Source organism: Pezoporus flaviventris, unplaced genomic scaffold (assembly GCF_033815535.1).
Source record: "Pezoporus flaviventris isolate CSIRO_AGI_PZ_B2104156 unplaced genomic scaffold, CSIRO_AGI_Pfla_v1 ptg000001l, whole genome shotgun sequence".
Classification (NCBI taxonomy): Eukaryota; Metazoa; Chordata; class Aves; order Psittaciformes; family Psittacidae; genus Pezoporus; species Pezoporus flaviventris.
Window position 1 is genome coordinate 20,970,510 of NW_026892549.1, and position 18,393 is coordinate 20,988,902.

General features: G+C 40.3%; 2 protein-coding genes across 5 annotated transcripts in view; both read right to left on the reverse strand.

Annotated features, from left to right (window-relative positions):
* OIT3 (oncoprotein induced transcript 3) overlaps window positions 1-3,530 on the reverse strand; it is a 31,949-nt gene extending 28,419 nt beyond the window's left edge. The window contains exons 1-2 of one of the 2 annotated variants that reach the window (XM_061447209.1): window positions 3,391-3,530; window positions 2,572-2,695 (exon numbers count right to left, since the gene is read on the reverse strand). The gene's annotated coding sequence lies outside the window, so the exon portion shown is untranslated. Of the gene's footprint in view, window positions 1-2,563; window positions 2,696-3,390 lie in introns of both variants that reach the window. The other variant, XM_061447200.1, reaches the window with a different exon arrangement.
* MCU (mitochondrial calcium uniporter) overlaps window positions 2,788-18,393 on the reverse strand; it is an 88,515-nt gene continuing 72,909 nt past the window's right edge. For all 3 annotated transcript variants that reach the window (XM_061447232.1, XM_061447243.1, XM_061447222.1), the window contains exons 2-8: window positions 17,058-17,127; window positions 13,027-13,197; window positions 12,518-12,622; window positions 9,012-9,172; window positions 8,330-8,533; window positions 5,989-6,105; window positions 2,788-4,732 (exon numbers count right to left, since the gene is read on the reverse strand). In XM_061447232.1, coding sequence (XP_061303216.1) covers window positions 4,655-4,732; window positions 5,989-6,105; window positions 8,330-8,533; window positions 9,012-9,172; window positions 12,518-12,622; window positions 13,027-13,197; window positions 17,058-17,127 — 906 coding nt within the window. In that variant the 3' untranslated portion in view covers window positions 2,788-4,654. The remainder of the gene's footprint in view (window positions 4,733-5,988; window positions 6,106-8,329; window positions 8,534-9,011; window positions 9,173-12,517; window positions 12,623-13,026; window positions 13,198-17,057; window positions 17,128-18,393) is intronic.

Genomic DNA, 18,393 nt, shown 5'->3' on the forward strand with positions numbered 1-18,393 from the left:
TCAGATGTTTGCTGAAGCAGGCCTAGTCTTTGTCAGAGCCACCTCTCAAGACACACCAGCATTTGATGAAAGTGAGTTGTGTGAAGAACAGTTCCTAAAGCAGGAGTAACTCCTGCAGCCTGTCTGGAAGGAGCAGGCGGAAGAGCTAATCAGTGCTTCCTGTCGCTGAGAAAGGAGAAACCGACACACACAACAGGATCCCTTGTCTGCAATTGATTTTAGGATGTGGGTTCACAATAAGCCTCGACAGGCTGCTGAGATGGATTGCACGTAAGTCAAGGACTCAGAGATAGGCATTGTTGCTGTAAACAACTTGTCCCATAACTTGGTGCCAATGGGAAGGACTCTTGAGATGAGGGAGTGAACATGAATTTGGTGAAGTATGAGCAAACTCAACAGAAGAAGTAAAACACCAAGACCATGGTAAAATCAGACAAGTACATAACTCCTAGTGAAGAGTAGCAGTTATTTTCTTTCCCTTAGTGGAGCTCTGTGATGCAGAACTTGGTGTTTTGAGACTGTTTTTCCACAGGTCCTGCAGAACCCAGTGTATCATCCAGGATCCTCAATTTCTAGATGAAGGAATTAGGGCATAGACAGCATGCCCACAATTTCACAACTAGTCAGGGCAGAAACAGGAGTAGAACCCATCTTCTTTTACAAGTTCATGGAGCCACAATGACACAGCGTAACATCAGCTTCTCCCATAGTTCAGGACTTAAATACACTGCAAGTTTAATTTCCATTCCTGTATTTTATTTTTCACCCCTTTAATGTCTGTATAGAAGTAAAACTGTTGTTTTGGGTTTGTTATGTTTTTTTGTTTAAGAAAATATTTATAATCTCTTGGGATAGGTAGAAAAATACTTCAAAATCTTCTTTCTATGTGAAAGTCATACAATGTGGCACAGAGGGAAGCAGCCTGCATTTACAACTCCACACAAAAAAAAAAAACAAACATAAGAGATCAAAGAAATTGTTCCACTGGCTCAAAAAGACATGGCAATTTGGCAAGCTTCACTTGACTGACATAGTGCCAAGGTCTGACAGTGAATCGTGCAAACCCTCTTGGAGCCAACATGGAAATGTAAGAAATTGCAACAAGGTGATCACCGTCACTGTTAGGAAGGATTACAGGGGGGGAAAGATTTCTCGCTTGCTCTTCAGGAAAAAGGAACCATGAACATTTCTCCTGGAGAGCTTGAAAGATAAAGCCTCACAGGCATGGCAAAAGGGAACCCAATACATTTCTCCAGACAATTTTGAACTTGACATGTATTTATATGAACTCTGCCATAGAAAAAGAGGGAAGGAAGGTTAACAAAAAACCCAACAAAATTGGTAGAAAAAGCGGCATCCGAACACTGCAAGGTACATTGCTGTTTATCCTTCATATGGTCTTATGAACACAGTATTATATTAAGATTCAGGCAGCACTGCCTGCTCTTAAAGTGCTGTTGGTGGGACAGGAGCCTACTACCTGACTGACTCCTTGGCATAAAATAGCTACTGCAAGAGAACTTGAAGTGTTGATGTGTGTACAACTGTGATACAATTGTGTGTATCAGGAGAGCAAACAAACATCACCGTTCCCGTCAATGTTTGCATTCAAGGGCAACAAAAGCAGAGAAGCACTGAGATCTAAGATTGAGGTTTATGGCATGTCATCCATCCCTAGCAGAGGCCACATGCCCAGGTGGTGCAGAGAGGAGCGAGACAGCAATCTTCCAGGGGTACAAACGAGATCCACTGGACAGCCCATATTTCAGGGTACAACTGCAGACTCTTACTTTACTCCTTTTCTCAAACAGTCTCTAGACCAACATTAAAGCACGTGCAGGAACAACTTTGTCACAGCCTTTTCAAAATAGGGATTGTGGTGCTAGATGTCAAAGTCTTTCACTTGTGGATGCCAAAACAGATGAGCTCTTATGCAACTGATCCAAGCAATTTGTCTAGGGAGGGCAGCAGCTCATCTGTACACAGCATCAGGTTAAGGACTGCTTGGAAAAAGAGAGTTAGTCAGCATTGCTGAACTAAAATTCAACAGTGATTAAAGGCAGGTCACAACAACTAGCAGCTTCCAGCCCCTCTCCTCCAACTTTAAAAAGCAAAAAAAGAGTTGGCTGTTTTAAAAACCAATTTTTAAAAAATAAAATCATGGATTTTACTTTTTGCTAAACAGTCAATGGACATGATGGAAATCTGGCACCAAACATATCATTCTACCATCCCATCAAGTTAGTAGAAAGTACAGTCTGCCGATTCCCAAAGTTAATGAACCACCAATATATCACTATGACAAATCCGACTACAGCCATTCAAGGGTCCAGAAAGAAAGTAACAGAAGCTTAGAACGCCAGTTTTCCTGTGATATAGCACTTGAATGCAATAAGGAAATGCATTGACATCATTTGGTACCTTTCAGGTTGCTGGGCACTACATGCCCATATATATTCTTATCCTGCAACCTGCCAAACATCTCCAGGTTTTGTCAGCCTTCACATGGAGCTACTATACAGGGCAAACAAAGGCAGATCTTTGTTGGACCCAGTATCTCCACCTCACCACCTCAACTGTTCCTGAGATCCCTGTGTTACGCAGCTAGGCATGGCAGCAAGATCTCCATCCAAGCTTCTTCATGAAAGCTATTATCTGCATCACCACCGCCTCAGTCATGTCAAGAAGAAACAACCTAAACAAAAAGAAATGGAGGAAACTCAGGAGACAGCTGCCACACATAGAATATTCTTAGCTGGGGAAAATAACATTATTCAAGAGCACTGATTCAAAAATTGAATAGTTATTTATTGTTCCAGAAGTACATTGCTCTTTTATACATATTTCATAAATGATACAGGATTTTACACGTGTTCAGGTTTTGTTTGTTTTGTTGTTTGATTTTTTTGTAAAGAAGGACTTTTCTCCATGCTCCCTCCCTCATCCCAAACACACACCAAGGATTCAGCTACAGGATTCTGTTCATTTTTTTCCCTTTAAAACTCATCACACAAACAGGATAAAACAGATTAAAAAATAATCACACAATGTAAATTGAAAGACAGAGGGAAAAAAGGAAGGGAAAAAAAAAAAAGAAACATGCACCCATTCAGTCCAACATGCCATTGAGAAGAGGCAGCAATCCCAGCTGTGTTTCCACATCTGCAAGGCACCTGGCAACTAGTTAATACCTATTTGTTTTCTTATTTCCTTTTTTTTTTAAACATAGTTCTCCAAAAAAAACAGAAGCCTCTTTCCATGACACAGTGAGGAGCAGCAGTGAAACATCAAAAAAGCAGCCAGCCATTGTGTATACCAAGCTTAGTGCCCTTCTCCCACCTTCATCCTGTCTCCACAGTATTTATCAGCAGGATGCTAAAATAGACTGACATGCTTTGAATAGAGAGATGTTTTATCTACTTAAAAATCAGCCAGCCTTGGCTAGAAGAGAGGGCAATGGGCTGACTTTCCTTCCTCTATTTCTTTTAGCTAAGAAAAAGAGATGTCATTAGCCAATCCTAAGAAATTCTGACCTGTGAACACGAAGTTCATTTAAAGCTACTTAATTAGGGGAAAGTGCTAGAGAACTGGAGTCATTCTGTGTCTTGCACTGTAAGAACCCCAGGCTTTCAAAAAGACTCTGGGTACAGAAAATGCTTTGTCCATATATGAGACCTTTTATCCCACTACACAAACAGTCAAATATCAAGTTTAATTATTCCATGTTCAAAATCTGTCCATTTAAAAGCAGGAGTCATGATTCTGCAACAGTTTCATAATCCTTTAAACCTTCATAATTTCATAGTCCAGGTGGCTATTAGATCTGGGGTAGGAAGAGGGGAATCTCCCTCCCTTTAAGACTGAATATAAAAAAACCTCTCATGCAATGCTGCCGCTGATTGCTAGGAGCTCAAGGGCATTGGGACACAAAGTTTAAATAGTTATTATGGAATAATCCAAAATACCAATTATCAAATAGTCCAGAAGAAAACTCATTCCTTCTCTCACTTGGCTATAACCAATATGTGCTACAAATAAACAAAGGAGGAAGTCAGTGGAGCACATGGGGTAGGCTGGGAAAGGGAAAGCTCACGGTTTTCCAGTAGAAAGCAGTCTTGTAGTAACTTTATAAAAAGAGACCAGGTCTGATCAGAAGTGTGCGTGTTAATGGTGGCGGAGTGCAAGTTCTGATCACCAGCCATAGCTCCAGGTAGCTTGGGTTCGTTTTTTTTTCCCTCCTTATTTTGTTTTGAGAGAGAGAAAGAGATCTGAATCAGGTAAAGGAAAATTTAAAAAGCTAAGCAGGCTGCTGGTGTCTTATCAAGTGGCAGACCCTGCAAAGCTGGAAGAAGACACCCCTACACCCCAGCATTACATTCTTTCCATGAACCCCCCCCCAATCCTGTATTTGTACACAATTGCCATTCAGACAGATTTTAAATGGGGCTATTTGCCAAGCCCGTTTCAGAACTAACATTCCACCATGTCCCATCTTCAGATATAAGATATTTCCCCCCATACAGTCCTTTGTCTTGATTAAAGGTAAAAACCCTCCACCCCCACACCACCTCCTAGCTTCCACCTGCAATACGTTAATTAAAAAGGCGAGCTATGAACAGGTTTTTGTTGCCGGGGTTCAGAGCTTCTTTGCTGCTCAGTCCTTTTCATCAATTTGCTGGATGGGCAGGTGAACCTGCAGTGGGTCTCGAAGCCTCTTAAGGTCCAATTCTGCCTAAAAGTAAAAGACACATTATAAAGAACAAGCTCCCAATACACCTTCACCAGTCCAGTTCCCCTTTAGAGAATGGAAAGCTTTTCTTTATTTCCTTGTTTTTCTTGCCCAGGAAGGAAGCATTCAAGAAGTAAAACAAAGTCACAGGCTCATAGGAAAACTGTTCTCAGCACTTAAAGACATTTACTTTGTGCTTCTCTAAACTTGTCTACATGCAACCACTTAAAAGGAATATGGTAGGGCATACTTGATCCCCATAAGCTCACTGGAACCTTTTTTTTTTTATAAAAATATGTTTAAGATAATTTTTATTACTTTTTTAACAAAAATATTAACACTAAAAGCAACCCAACCCAACCCACCAAAAAACTCCAACCTAACTAGATTAAGGGGAATGGCTGATTCTACAAGAAAAGCTCCACAAAAATATAGCCACCCAAGGGTATCCATATTCAACACAGCACGAGAAATGAGAAAACTCTGAGGTCTTTCTGGGTTTTCTCATTAAACCAAGAGAGCCTTACCCTGACCTCCCTCTCCTCCTGGCACAGCTCCTTCTCCAAAGCAGGGGAGGAACACATCTTGCCCTGGATATCCTACCCTGTCATTTCCAGAGCCTCGGAATGATATGGCGCAGTGAATAAGAATGTGGTAGCCCTGCTTTTCCTACTCATGTAATCTTTCTGCAGAAAGACTCTCAAACATGAGGAAAGATCTCTACCCAACTCCTTTGTGGAACAGATCCCACAGTGTGAACACTTTACCAAGAGTGTTTGCCTCCAGATTATGAGAAATCTGTCCCCATTGCCTCTAACAATACAGTTGAATTTTTTGAACATTATTTTCCAGGACTGCAACCAGGGCACTGAAGTGCTCCATGTCAGGAAGACATGAACTGAATGGATGCAAGTCTTCATTCCTCACTAAATCCATCTGGTGTGTAGGAGCTGAGAAGAAAGGAAATCTTGAATTAGGCTCCTCTGAGGCATGAAATGCCTGAAGCAACTCAAGATTTGCCAGCAATTTCTAAAAGGCCCTTACAGATAGAGGCAACTGTTTCATGTTCATTTACACATCCAGTAGGTCTATTCATGGGCATATCAAAGCCAATTCAGTGATTGCACTGGGGCTGTAACAAGAAAATGTGCTGAAAACTTAAGATATATCCACTCTTGTTTGAGGTACACCTATTAATAGCAGTTAAGAACCAGCAAACAGCAATTTCTTTGTCTTATTTCTGGAAAAATTCTTGTTACCTGAGCAATTGCATCCTTGAGTTGATTGTATTTCTCTAAATCAAATCGTGTCTTTTTGGCTCCTTTATGGAAAAATAATAAGTACTGTCTGTCTCTGGCTTCTGGATAAACATATTCCTAAAAAGAAGAAAGGAGAGAAGATACAAATAAAGCCACAACAGGATGCAACAGGATAACATTAGTACAGTATCTATCAGGTGTGCTTTGAGAGGAAGACTGGTGAAAGCACATGACCAGAGAGCATTGCCTAAGCTCACCCAGTGTGGTGGGGGTGACCCCAACAAGTAACTAAGCTCCCATCCAGTCACTCAGTTCTCCACAGCCGGATGGTGGAAGAGAATTGAAAGGGCAACAAACAAGAAAAACTTGAGTCAACATAAAGACAATTCACTTCTTATTTATAAGAAGAAAGACAAGCCAAACAAATAAACAAAAAGCCCAAACCAAAACAAATAACCCCACACAGATCACAGTGATGCAAACACAATCACTCCCTATCTCTCACCAGTAGACCAATGCCCAGCCAGTCTCCAAGCAACAGCTACTTTGGAGAAATCCATCCATCCCCATGCTCCCTCCCACCCCTCTTCCCCAGTTTATTGCTGAACATGATGTTATAGGGCATGGGACTCTCTTTGGTCAGTTGTCCCAGCTGTATCTCCTTGCAACGCCTCGCCCACCCCCAGCCTATTCCTGGGGGTGAAGTGGTGGTAGTGGGGAGGGTGGAACAACAGAGAAGGGTTTTGATGCTGTGCAAGCACGGTTCAGCAACAGCAAAACCACTGGTGTGTTACCAAGACTGTTTTGGTCACAAATCCAAAACACAGCACCATACCAGCTGTTATGAAGAGAACACTAACTCCATCCCAGCCAGACCCAGTACAGTCAGGTGTTTGCTTTTCTGCTAGTATACCACATGCCAGCAGTGAGTTACCATCACCTTCCTGCTGTCCTAAAGGTGTGAATCCTCCCATGCAGAAAAAACAAAAACTAACACATTTGAGGGTTCCAATACTGACAAGTTTGTAGGGAGAAAGCGGGGGGGAAGAGGCTATAAATACCAGCAGAAAGCCTTTGTAAGATGGCTTTTACTTTCTTTTTCTTAAGGTCATAAACATGCAATAGCTAATTAAAGAAACAATAGCTGCTCATGAGTTCATCTTTCAACCAAGCTATGCAAGTGAGAACAAAACCGCAGTAACACAGCTTTTGCCAAGGATACTCTGCTGCAAAAAGTCACAGCTTTTTAAAGTGTTCAGATAACTTGGAGCAGCAGAGCTGTTCACACAAATTCCCACATAAGCCCTGCAAAGCACAGGTCTGCTGCTGAAGTTAATTCTTCCTTGCACTGCAACATTACACAGCCTCTGTATTGGTTACGCATTCAATGATCAAGGCTGTCAGGTGGACAAAAACTGCATTCAGAGTCATGCCATTCATGAAATACTGAGATCTTAAGGTCTGGCAGAAGATGTACTAATTGATTCCAGATGACAATCAAATCTGGGTTCAAAAATGGCAGAAGTTCAAACTGAACTCTGACAATTGCAGCAGTGCTTAGAGAGGCCCATGTGTTCTCAGCCCTTGAAAACAACGCAGCTGACAGAACCCTGCAGCATTTGTTCTGATGGTCTTGTGACAGTAGGGACTCTCCAAGCTCTCCATCCCTTATCATTTCAAAGAGGTTATGAAGTTTAAAAGTTGAGTGGTGAGACAAACCATGTACTAGAAGATCCACAGTCTATCACAACTATAAGGATGGAGGGAAGGATCCTTCGCCTGGTTCTGAAGCCAGATGCATGAAATACCTACACAAAGGCATTTCCAACAACATCCCTGAACTTCAGCCTCTTTAAAAAGGCCAGGGACTCATGTGAAAAAGGTGGACTTCCTTAAAGCCCAGAAGGTTCCTCATACACACACAGTTCATTTGGACTGATAAATCACAGCACTTCACTTGGACTGGAAGCTTCTAGTCCAAGCTTCACTTGACTGAAAGACTCCAGTGCAAGTCAACATGTGAGATTGCATGTGTGTGCACGCAGAAACCACTGTGTGTCAGAAGATGAACCTGTTATAGCTAAAGCAGTCAACCAGCAAACATACATAAGCACATAAGGCAAGACAGCCAGAGAACAGCAGTGACCACTACCAGAAAACCACACAATCATACACCATCATCCTGGACAGCACAAATTAAATCAAGTAGCATCTAGGTTCAAAGAGGATAAGGAAAGGGCAAAGCTACTTTTAAAAGGCACAATTTTGCTGTTTTTTCTAGGGAGTAGAGCTCAAACAAAGTCTTCTACTGAAGCGTCAATGTCAGCACAGCAAGTCCTACCTGGCGAGTCATTACGAAATAAGCATACATTGCCATGGCACTACCATAGGTGATGAAATAGGTGACTGGTTCCATAATGTCCCAAGAATACTCCCACCAGGTGAGGCGTGCCAGAATGCCAAACTGAGTGGCCATGTAGGCCAGGCCTCCCCACAACACCAAGGTTGTCCTCTTCTCTGCTTTCCTGCTGAGCTCCATCTTTACCTGCAGAAGACAGAAGCACACACCTTGCATTCTCAAAAATAATTATGTTAATATCATTCAGAGATAATGTAAAAACAGCGCCTTATATTTATATTAGGTGGTTTGAAACATATGATTTCAATCTAGATTATGCAGACAAATCTAGATTTTTCCTTTAGTGTCTTGCCATCATCTGTATTTTCCTCTGAACATGCTCTGGATGCCTCACAAAGATGTTTATTTCTCTGTGTTCAGAGATGTTCTGTTGCATTAGCCTCAGTCTTTATTTAACACCAAGCTCATTTCCATTTATATAAATCCAGGAAAAAAGATACTTCCACAGAAACCAGAAACAGACATGGTTTGGTAGATACTTGATGCATCTTCTGCATCAGTGATCTTGGAACTATTTGAAGCATACCAGGGAATGAATTCAAATCTTGAAATAAATTGAGGTTGCATTTGGAGGATAAGTAAAATACAATGAGAAACTTCTCACTTTTTCTAGGGGTGCTATTTGCTCCTTCAATTCCTCTAGTCTCCCTATGAGCTCCTTCTCTTTGTTCAGCTGATGCTCCTCAATGCACAAGGCGGTATACAACTGCTGAACCAATGTCTTGACATCATTCAGTGTCGTTGCATTTTCATGGCTTAAGAGCTCTAGGAAAAAAAAGAGATTGCTTTATATGCACAGAACTTCTCACATACTCTTAGAGAAACTGCTATTAGTCTGCACAGGAAATATATGAAGCTATCTTTTCAACAAAAGGGGGGGCCTTAGGAAGAATCCCAGCACTCTAAGACATGCCATTTCTTCAGAAGAACAGGCTTTATTATTGGATCATCCTAAAATTTGGTAAGAGTAAGGACAAGAGATACTATTAAGCTTCTCAGATATCAACAGCTACTTTTGATCCCATATTTATATACAAGACTTAAAGACATACAAACAACTAAACTAGTATGATCCATCACACCAGCTGTCAAGAAACAGCCAGAACTACAGACCATCAGCAACCACAGTTACTGATAAGGGCAACCCAACATCCTAGGTTAGTGGCCCAGCACATGTAGCCTTATGATAATTATGTTGCACACCAATGCCAGGAATTGTTTCCCAACACTCTGTGGGCACCCCCCTCCTGCGCTGCCTACAGGGCAATTAAATTCTCCCTCACCATATTTAAACAGTGACAGCAACAGAGTCACTAATTGGAACTGCCTTCATCCCCCCATTTCAATGCAAAAAAGATTCCTAAAGGAAATAAATTTTTAAGAGAGTTGCGACTAGTGGTATTTTATTACACACTCCATATGGGAAAAAAAAAAAAGGTTTCAAATTCAAGCAAAAGTACTTATATTAGTCAAATATAAATAATTTCTGTAGCCTCTTTGGGCTTATACCTTAGGTTATGTTCTCAAAATATTATTTTACCAAGATATAAAAAGCTATGAAGAGCTTAGGTTTTAACACTAGCAGCTCAAGGGAAAGAAAGAAGTGACTCAGCTGCCTGTGCCAAGAGCACACAAAGCACACTATACCCCTCTCCCAGCTAAAGGGGGCTCCTGTTCCCCTATGAAGAAAAAAACACACGTTTCTACCAAAGTGACCATCAAAAAGTATTGAGTATTTAGCATTAAAGTGCTTCTCATTTCTATTTCAAAATACACAGGGTGATTTTATATAAATGGAAAAGCAATAGCTGAAAAGTTTAACAGAACTAATCTCAGAGCCTATTTATGGGAACATTCATTTTAGTACAAACTAAGTATAGAAAACTCCTTGGCAAATGAATCTTAGGTGGCAATTTCATGTAACCTACGTGATCCCATAGCTCACCTACCAGCACACAATGGGTATATCATGCAAGCAAGCTAACCAAAAACCATACCAACTCAGTGACACAGATTTTGCTCTCTCAAACAGCAGGCAAGTGGGATGTATGAACTGCCTTACCTCAGGACACCAATTTCTCCAGTGCAGAAATATAGACACCATGTTCGCATTTTCATTTAGTTGTATTAAAAATTAGACTAGACCAATAAGGCTTGATATCACCACCCGCTTCCAGGGGCTAATAGTTAAAAGAGATACTTTGTTAAAATCCTCACTCCACTTCTCTAGCTTATAATGCCTTCTAAGCCTGTGAAAACAGCACACTGATGACAGAGCAGTGAGCAGAGGGTAACTTGTTTGTGTGTGTGATATCTAGTGATTTAAATATCCAGTCTTAGAGTTTCTGTTCAGAGGCTTTTAAGAAGTCTGGAAAAAACCCTCTCTCTAGTGGAAGTCAGTGTAACCCAAACATAAGGGAGAAACCGCATCTCACCCAAGGCTGTGCTCCCAATTCCAGGCTTTCCCACACACTGCACATAAAAGGCTGCATACAGCTTCCCAAGTCAAATTTCTTTTTACTCTGTATTTTCATATTGTGTTATAAAATGCTAGAATCTATTTTTATTATTTTCCTTGCAAAAAGGTCCCTGGAAACTTAACTACATCTGCAGAGGAAGATGGCATGTATCAGCAGATGTTTCTGGAGGTCACTCAGTCAGGGTAGTCTCAGACCCAAAAGATATGGTCAGTCTCCTGATATTTGATAGATTACCTTGCTTTAACAAGTTGCCTTATTCACACTTGTCAAGATGACAAACGGAATATTAACAGTTCCCTCACAGCTTTTGCTTTAGGAGTATTTTATTTGTAATCCACTGCTTCACGAGAGGAAAGCCCAAACACTGAGAAAAACCACCAGATAAAGAGAGGAATGTATTTCCACACCATCTCACCTTGACTGGACATGCAAGTCAAGTTATAAATCCTTCCTAATTTTGTTTGCTGTCTACAGGGCTAAACAGGGTTTCTAGAAAAAATACTGCTTGCAAACTTCACATTATTGCCTGCAACAACAGAACAATAAGGTAGACAAAGATCCACTAATATCTGTGAGCCAAGCAACAAGATGAACAACATTTCCAAAACCAGTTCTTTTGTTTAAGGCCTCAGAGGCAAGTATAGACATGCAAGAACCTGGTGCTTTATGAAGCCCATGAAGTTGCCTATGGGAAAGAATAGACAGCAGATGAGAACACCAAGTTCCTGCCTCTGACAGTAACTCTGGAGCATCTCAAAAGTTTCTTGCCAGTTTTCATATCTTGAAAATTACACAAGCGTCCAAAGCTCATTTTTTTAAAAGGATTTTCTTATTGATTCAGAATAGGTTTGTTTCCCTTCCTATTTGATTCTTAGTAGAATCACAGAATTAGGGTTGGAAAGGACCTTAAGATCACCTAGTTCCAACCCCCTTGCCATGGGCAGGAACACCTCACACTAAACCATGTCACCCAAGGCTCTGTCCAACCTGGCCCTGAACACCGCCAGGAAGAGAGCATTCACAACTTCCCTGGGCAACCCATTCCAGTGCCTCACCAGTAAAGAACAGTAAAGAACTTCTTAGCAATGTAACCTTACAGTAAAGAACTTCTTGGTAATGTAACCTTGTAAGAGCATGGTCTCATTCATTTCACTGTTTCTAAGTTAACATGGTTTTGAGGTTTATTGGCAATAATCAAAGTACCACACTTAACAGGAAACAAGGGTTAACTGTCAGATGAGGGAAAAAAATTATTCTTCCAAATCACATAATGTAAGTTTCAATCTAATTCCTATTTTGTATTATACCCCTTCAGAATGAGTTAAATTAAATTACTGTTCAGTAACTAGAGAACATTCAGAAAAATTTAGAAATTAAAATAAATTATATTTCTTCATTTATTCCTCTAACAGGTACTGGTTTTGAACAGAATGAATATTTACTTTTCATTACTGACTATTCCTATTACTTGTGTATCAGTAAATTAGACTCCAAGGGCAGGATTAGAAACTGCAAGTTCCTTTTAGAAATAAGATTTCATGTTCTTAAACAAGTTAATAAAGCATGCTGCAGTTAAACAGGGAACTGAATACTGAAATTTCTGATGTTCACCATAACCAGACTGGTTTACCTCTCTTTGGTGGTCTAACATGGTATGTGACATCATTAATGATCAGTTTGAAATCATCCAGCAGAAGCAAATCTATGCCTGTGGAGGAAGCAACACGTGTGCCATCTGTAAAGCAAGCACAGATGACTCATTAAGCAATAGAAACACAGTACCTAAACAAGCTGTGACCAAGTTGTAATGCTATCCCAAATCCAACTGTTGGACTTCTTCATTTTCCCCACAAACAGTACTCTTTAAGACAGATATAGAGACCTTACATGGCAAATACTGAGCTATGCATGCAGCTGCTTTTCTACATACATGGTATTTGGGATCATCTTACAAAAAGCAGTTCCCTTCATCCCGCACACTTTGAGTAATGTATCCCCTCCAGAGATGGCATTTCTACCTTCTGCTTTCTCAGGAATGTCGAAGAACTCACAGCATAGCAAACTTCTACTTAAAAAGCAAAAGGCTAGATGAAAATAGCTGGCAAGCAAATAAATCAATTAGTTTGTAAACAACAGTACCTGCTGAGTAGATTGCAACTCGATCAATTCCTCGGTCCTCTGCTTGCAGCTGTTGTAAGAACACACCAACAGAGTCCGAGATGGGTTTAAGCGTGAATTGGCAACGTTCACGCCTGGATGGAAGATTCACAGAAATCACAGGTAACCCATTTTGGTAAACCACCGTCACTTCTGCAGAGAAGACAAAAATAAAAGTTTATCACTAAAAATTAACATGTCTTCTTGTAACAGGTGTATGTTTGTCTCACAGAGAAAGAGGCAAACATAGTTATGGGCTGAACATAAACTAGACTAAATTTGTTAGTTATCTTTTATCAAGAGATGCGTCCATCGAAGAAAAACTGAGGGATGTCAGAGGCTTTCGCTCCTATTAACAATATTTGCCAAGCATTCTGTGCTTTGTGGAAAAGTAAGAGATACTTGCTTTAAGCACAACCATGTTTATACTAAAGGCAACATGATATCTAGAAGCCATAACACAGCAGCACACTATGTTTTGGTTAGTTTTTGACAATCAAAGTATTTTGGACTGTGGAAGACAAAACATTGTGTGATTTATCAGAATTTATAGCCCAGAACACAAAGGCAGACTGCATATATTAGGAAACATCAAGGAAGGATCTACTTCAAACCTTTTTATTCTTGTTTAGTTCTGGTTTCCTCCCCTTTGTCCTGAGACAACAAATATTTAAGAGAGCAGGCAGGAATATGAGGTTCTAAGAACAGCACTCTGAGTTTAAGCTTCAAGGTCATTTCATCTAAAATTCATGGGATCAATACACTCTGTACTTCAGAAGACAGACATTGCTTCTTAGGTGTAGATAAAGCAACATTTTCCATTTCTTTAGTGCTGCCAGGAGCTCTTTCAAGAGCATTCTTCAGGATTTCAGTGGACCCTTCTACAGCTTATGGTAGTGACCTCTATGAACTATAAGCTAGCTATTATTTTGACAGAAAAGCAGCCCATTATGTGTGCTCCGGGATACTTATACATAGAAAAGAAAAAAAGTTTATATTCCCTAAGCTCTCTACTGAGTCACAGTCAAGATTTTCCCCAAATGCAGCAGCTGCTAAGATATAGCAGCACACCTAAAAAGAATTTACTTTGGATTGTTATGTATTTTTTTCATGTAATAATGCAAGGTCTTTATTGTACAAACCATTTGTCATGTCTGAAGGACTATGCATCTGGCTTATTATTCCCACCTGCGGTAGCTTTGGCCAGCTGCATGACCACAGTCTACTCATCTAACTCATGTATTGAAATACCAAGTAAATTTAAGGAGCTCACAACAAAATTAGTTGGTCAAAGAAGTCAACACAAGTAGAAATAGAAGCAAATAATGTCATTTTAACAACCAAAGGGAACTATTTTTCAGTATGAAATTGTTCAGAAAGTTCTGCCACCAACAGCCTTTATACCTGCTCATTCAGTGATTTGCTGCCTGATTATGAACTTGTTTATCACAGGATCATTCGTGTATTAGAACAAGTCTTGGGAAGACATGCTTTTCTGAAAAGAGAAGCTCATGTATGTTGAGGAATGATGCACCAAGTACACTTTTACAAAGCCAGAACAGTTCACTCAAACTTTTGAATTTACTGTCATATAACTTGTTGAATTGAATCAAGCCTACAAAGGCTTTTTCCCTTCTTCCAGGGGATTGCTATCCAGTGCTGACAAAGAGGTCTTCATGTCATTGTTAAAGACCAGGTGGAAGTAACCAAGTATAGACATCTCAGATGACTGAAACATCCTGAGAGACCCCAGTATTTGTGCGCGTATAAATGATTAGTCTCAAGACTTGGACTTGACAGGATTTTAGCAGCTTTAATGTTTCAAAGTTTAAAATTCAGAGACAACAGTCAGATATTTACTAAAAAAGTCAAACAAGCTGCCAATTTATTTGGACAGTTAGACCTACTTTCAAGCTCCTTATCAGCAGCTGTTATGACACCAGCTATCAGATTTTTGAATTTTTTCACTCAAATATTTGAGCAAAAGATTTAAGAAATAGATTAAGATTAGCAACATTTGTGATAGCAATCTCAGAAGGAATGATCAACATGTTCAGAAGCTTAAAGTAACCACCTAAATATTGAACATTTTGGTGTATCCCCAAAAAGCACAGCTGCAGGTGTGCCAGCTTTAGAGCAAAGGCTTATGAGCACCAGCCCTGCCACATTCTAACCCTCCACAGATCAGATTGAGATCACAGCGACCAATGCAATAGGTCAAACTGCACCAAGTACCACCAGCACTGGTAGCACACACAAAACCCTTCTCTAGGATTTCCAGCTTCGGTGAAATGTTACAGACCAAATTACTTCTCTTTGGAAGACATGCTCAGTAAGTCTGGAATTACAGCTGGTTCAGGTTTTCCTTATAAAAAGCTTATAGAAGTCATTTTCTAGCCTAATTCACCAGTAGGGAAAGTCCATAATTCCAGTTTGATCTTCTCAACACCTGCCGCACAAGTAATATCTGGTCATAGAGAGGAAATATCCTCATAGAGAGGAAAGAGCTCAGAGGCAAAGAGAAAATCTGAAGGACATGTCAATAACACGAATTAACAGCCAGCAACAGCAACCCCCATTACAAGCTATTAAAGACACTGTGATATGGCCTTCTGCCTCACTCTCATCTGCTCCAATAGCCCTGTGGATTGCCTGCATGAGGGCAACTACAGGTTACTAAGTGGACAAAGCGTTTTGGCATGTCACTGATTATAGAGCTAACATTTTAGCTCATCTTCACTGATTACATTTTAAGCTAGTATTTAAATTCATAGGACAAGAAAAAGAAGTCATTTGTATACAAGTGTATTTCACTTACACTTACAGACATACAACCTGGCCAGGGATGCTGCTAAATAAGACCATGGAGGATTTCCAAAGCCTTATACACTACATTAAGTGTGAGGTTCCTTTAAGGTATGAATGTCATCCAAGCACCACAAAGGTTTGACTCAACCATATGTGCACCAGTCATAGGTTATTAGTTTTTTTTAAAGATTTCTGTTCTTACATATGAATAACTTAAGCAATAAACTAGGCCAAAACAAAGGACAGTAAAAAACCTTGGAAGCCAAAGAAGTCAGTGTTGAATATTTACTACTGGTAAAGTGAAAGTTATTGGAAGAAATATCAAGTATTCAAGCACAATGTGAAGAGAGGTAACATCAAATCAGGCAACTAGCTACACAAATTATCCTCTCAACCCTACATGTGTCCTCTACACTTCTACCTATTTAAGCGTTCAGGTGTTTGAGTGCTCCACAGCAGTCACATATTCTGTGTTTGCACACACTATCCTGGCAGGGTAAGCAGTTGTGCTCAAACCCTTTAATTTATTAGCTTTCAGACTTTATTAACAAGCCTTAATGGGGACAGGATTCACTAACCGATTGTGTCAGTCAGCGTAAGTGCTCTCGCCTTTGCACACAGCATGCAGATGTTAAGCGGGCAGTGATCTCAAAGCTGCTTGTTTTCTCTTTGCATCAGATATACTGACATTTTTAAAGTTCCACCAGTGCATTCTTTTGCTATATGTTATGAAAACCTTTATCAAAAAAAGCTTAATGTCTGAGCTGTCCCAGAATTTAAATAAAGGAACATAATTGCCACGGCTTCACAACTTACTGCAGCAAAGAGTGCTTTCAACTGTTTGGGCAAGTAGCTGGTATGAACTGCACTTTCATTACACAAATGAAGTTAACAGGGCAGACAGTAGCCTGGAAGGTAAACATCACGCAGACCTCACAGCCACATCAGGAAAACATGTAGCGAAATATATTTGAACAGTTACTTGCAACTACATCTTTCTTCATGAAACATATCCAGATTTGTCAGAACAGTTCTTGGAAAGGTTGTCAATTTCTTTAATTCTTCTTGACTTTGTTCTCACTTCCTTAGTTCAAAACTGGATTACCTCCAAGCCAAAAAAGGCTCAAGCAAAAAAGAGGTCAGGAATACCATTTAAGTTAGCAAAGGCTAAAGTGCGCAAAGAGTTTCTCCGTGTCAATACTCACCATCAGAGGGCACTACTGTACTGCAATAGACCACTCTCACACTCTGCCAAGGAGAAAGCCTCTGATGCTCCTAGAAAATAAAAGCACAGCAAAAAGGACAAATGTTCAGTACCGCTCGTCTGGCGGAATCACACTCCAGTGCCACCTCCTGTCCCCCCTCCCTCCATCACCTGCCCCAGCGCCTGCGTTGGGCATTTCCTCCCATCCGCCGCAGGGGTAACCGTAAACCAGGAGCACCTGTCAAGAACAGCCTCTTCTCTCACCATCTGTCACCCGGTAGGGTTTCCCCCTTCAGCCAAGTTCACCTCCACACACCTCACTCTCAACGCACATAGGTTTGAGTGAGAATCTATAACGGAACAGCTGTGATTTTCCTTTTTTCCTCCCTTAATGTAAAAAGCATTTTTAAAGCCACCTTCAGTTAATCAGTTTAAGAAATCAGTTTGTATTACTACGCAGATATGGAAAACAGAAGTCATAAAAGCATCAGTTGTTAAAAGGTTAAAAAAAGTTTTAGCCTAACAGTGGGGGAGAGGTAGGGATGTTAGTTCTGGATTCTCTTAGGTTCTTTCTTTTAAGGCTGGTTTCAGTGCTGAAGCGTATTTTTTTTGTCCTTACAGAAAGCCAGACTCTACAAGCTACAAGTAGTACACACGCCTGTTCATAGAAGAACAAATTGTTCAAGATGAAAACAAAAATTTGTGATACTGAGATGCACTGCAATCCTCCCCCAACAGTGAAGTTACAATCCTAGCACAAGAGGGACCAATTTTAAACAAAAGTAAAGCGCAACACCAGCTGTCATCTCTCTACGGTAGTATGTATTTTGGTGACTGCCACTCAGGTTTTCAACAGTTGTTGTCCAATATGGGCATTCCTATGCTCTAAAATACAGCTGCTAACTCTGCATTTCTATAAAGGTATCTCACAGGTAGGACTTGTTTTTTAAGCAAATTACTAACAGAAGTTTACAAACAAAAGCCAGGCTGTTGATTACTTCCCTGACAAATTGTCTAAACCTCCACATTTTGTGAGGCTGCTTTCAATAATCTACTTAAAATAGCTTTATCTGCTACTTCACTTTTCTTCTGAAGCCTGCTATACAAATCAAGGAGAGTTTCAACTACAGTAGTGTCTTGAAAGCAGGACCTATGGCCCAGGTGGTCAGTGCATTGACAGCTCTAGAAATTCACCCTCACTTGTGCTGTATTTACACTCCATTTTACTAGGTCTTGACAATGAAAATCAGTCAAATAATTCTTGGTTTTCCTTCTTGCAATTGCATTTTCAGCTTCCCACAGTCAAGTCAAATAGGCAGCTTACAGGAAAAGAGAAC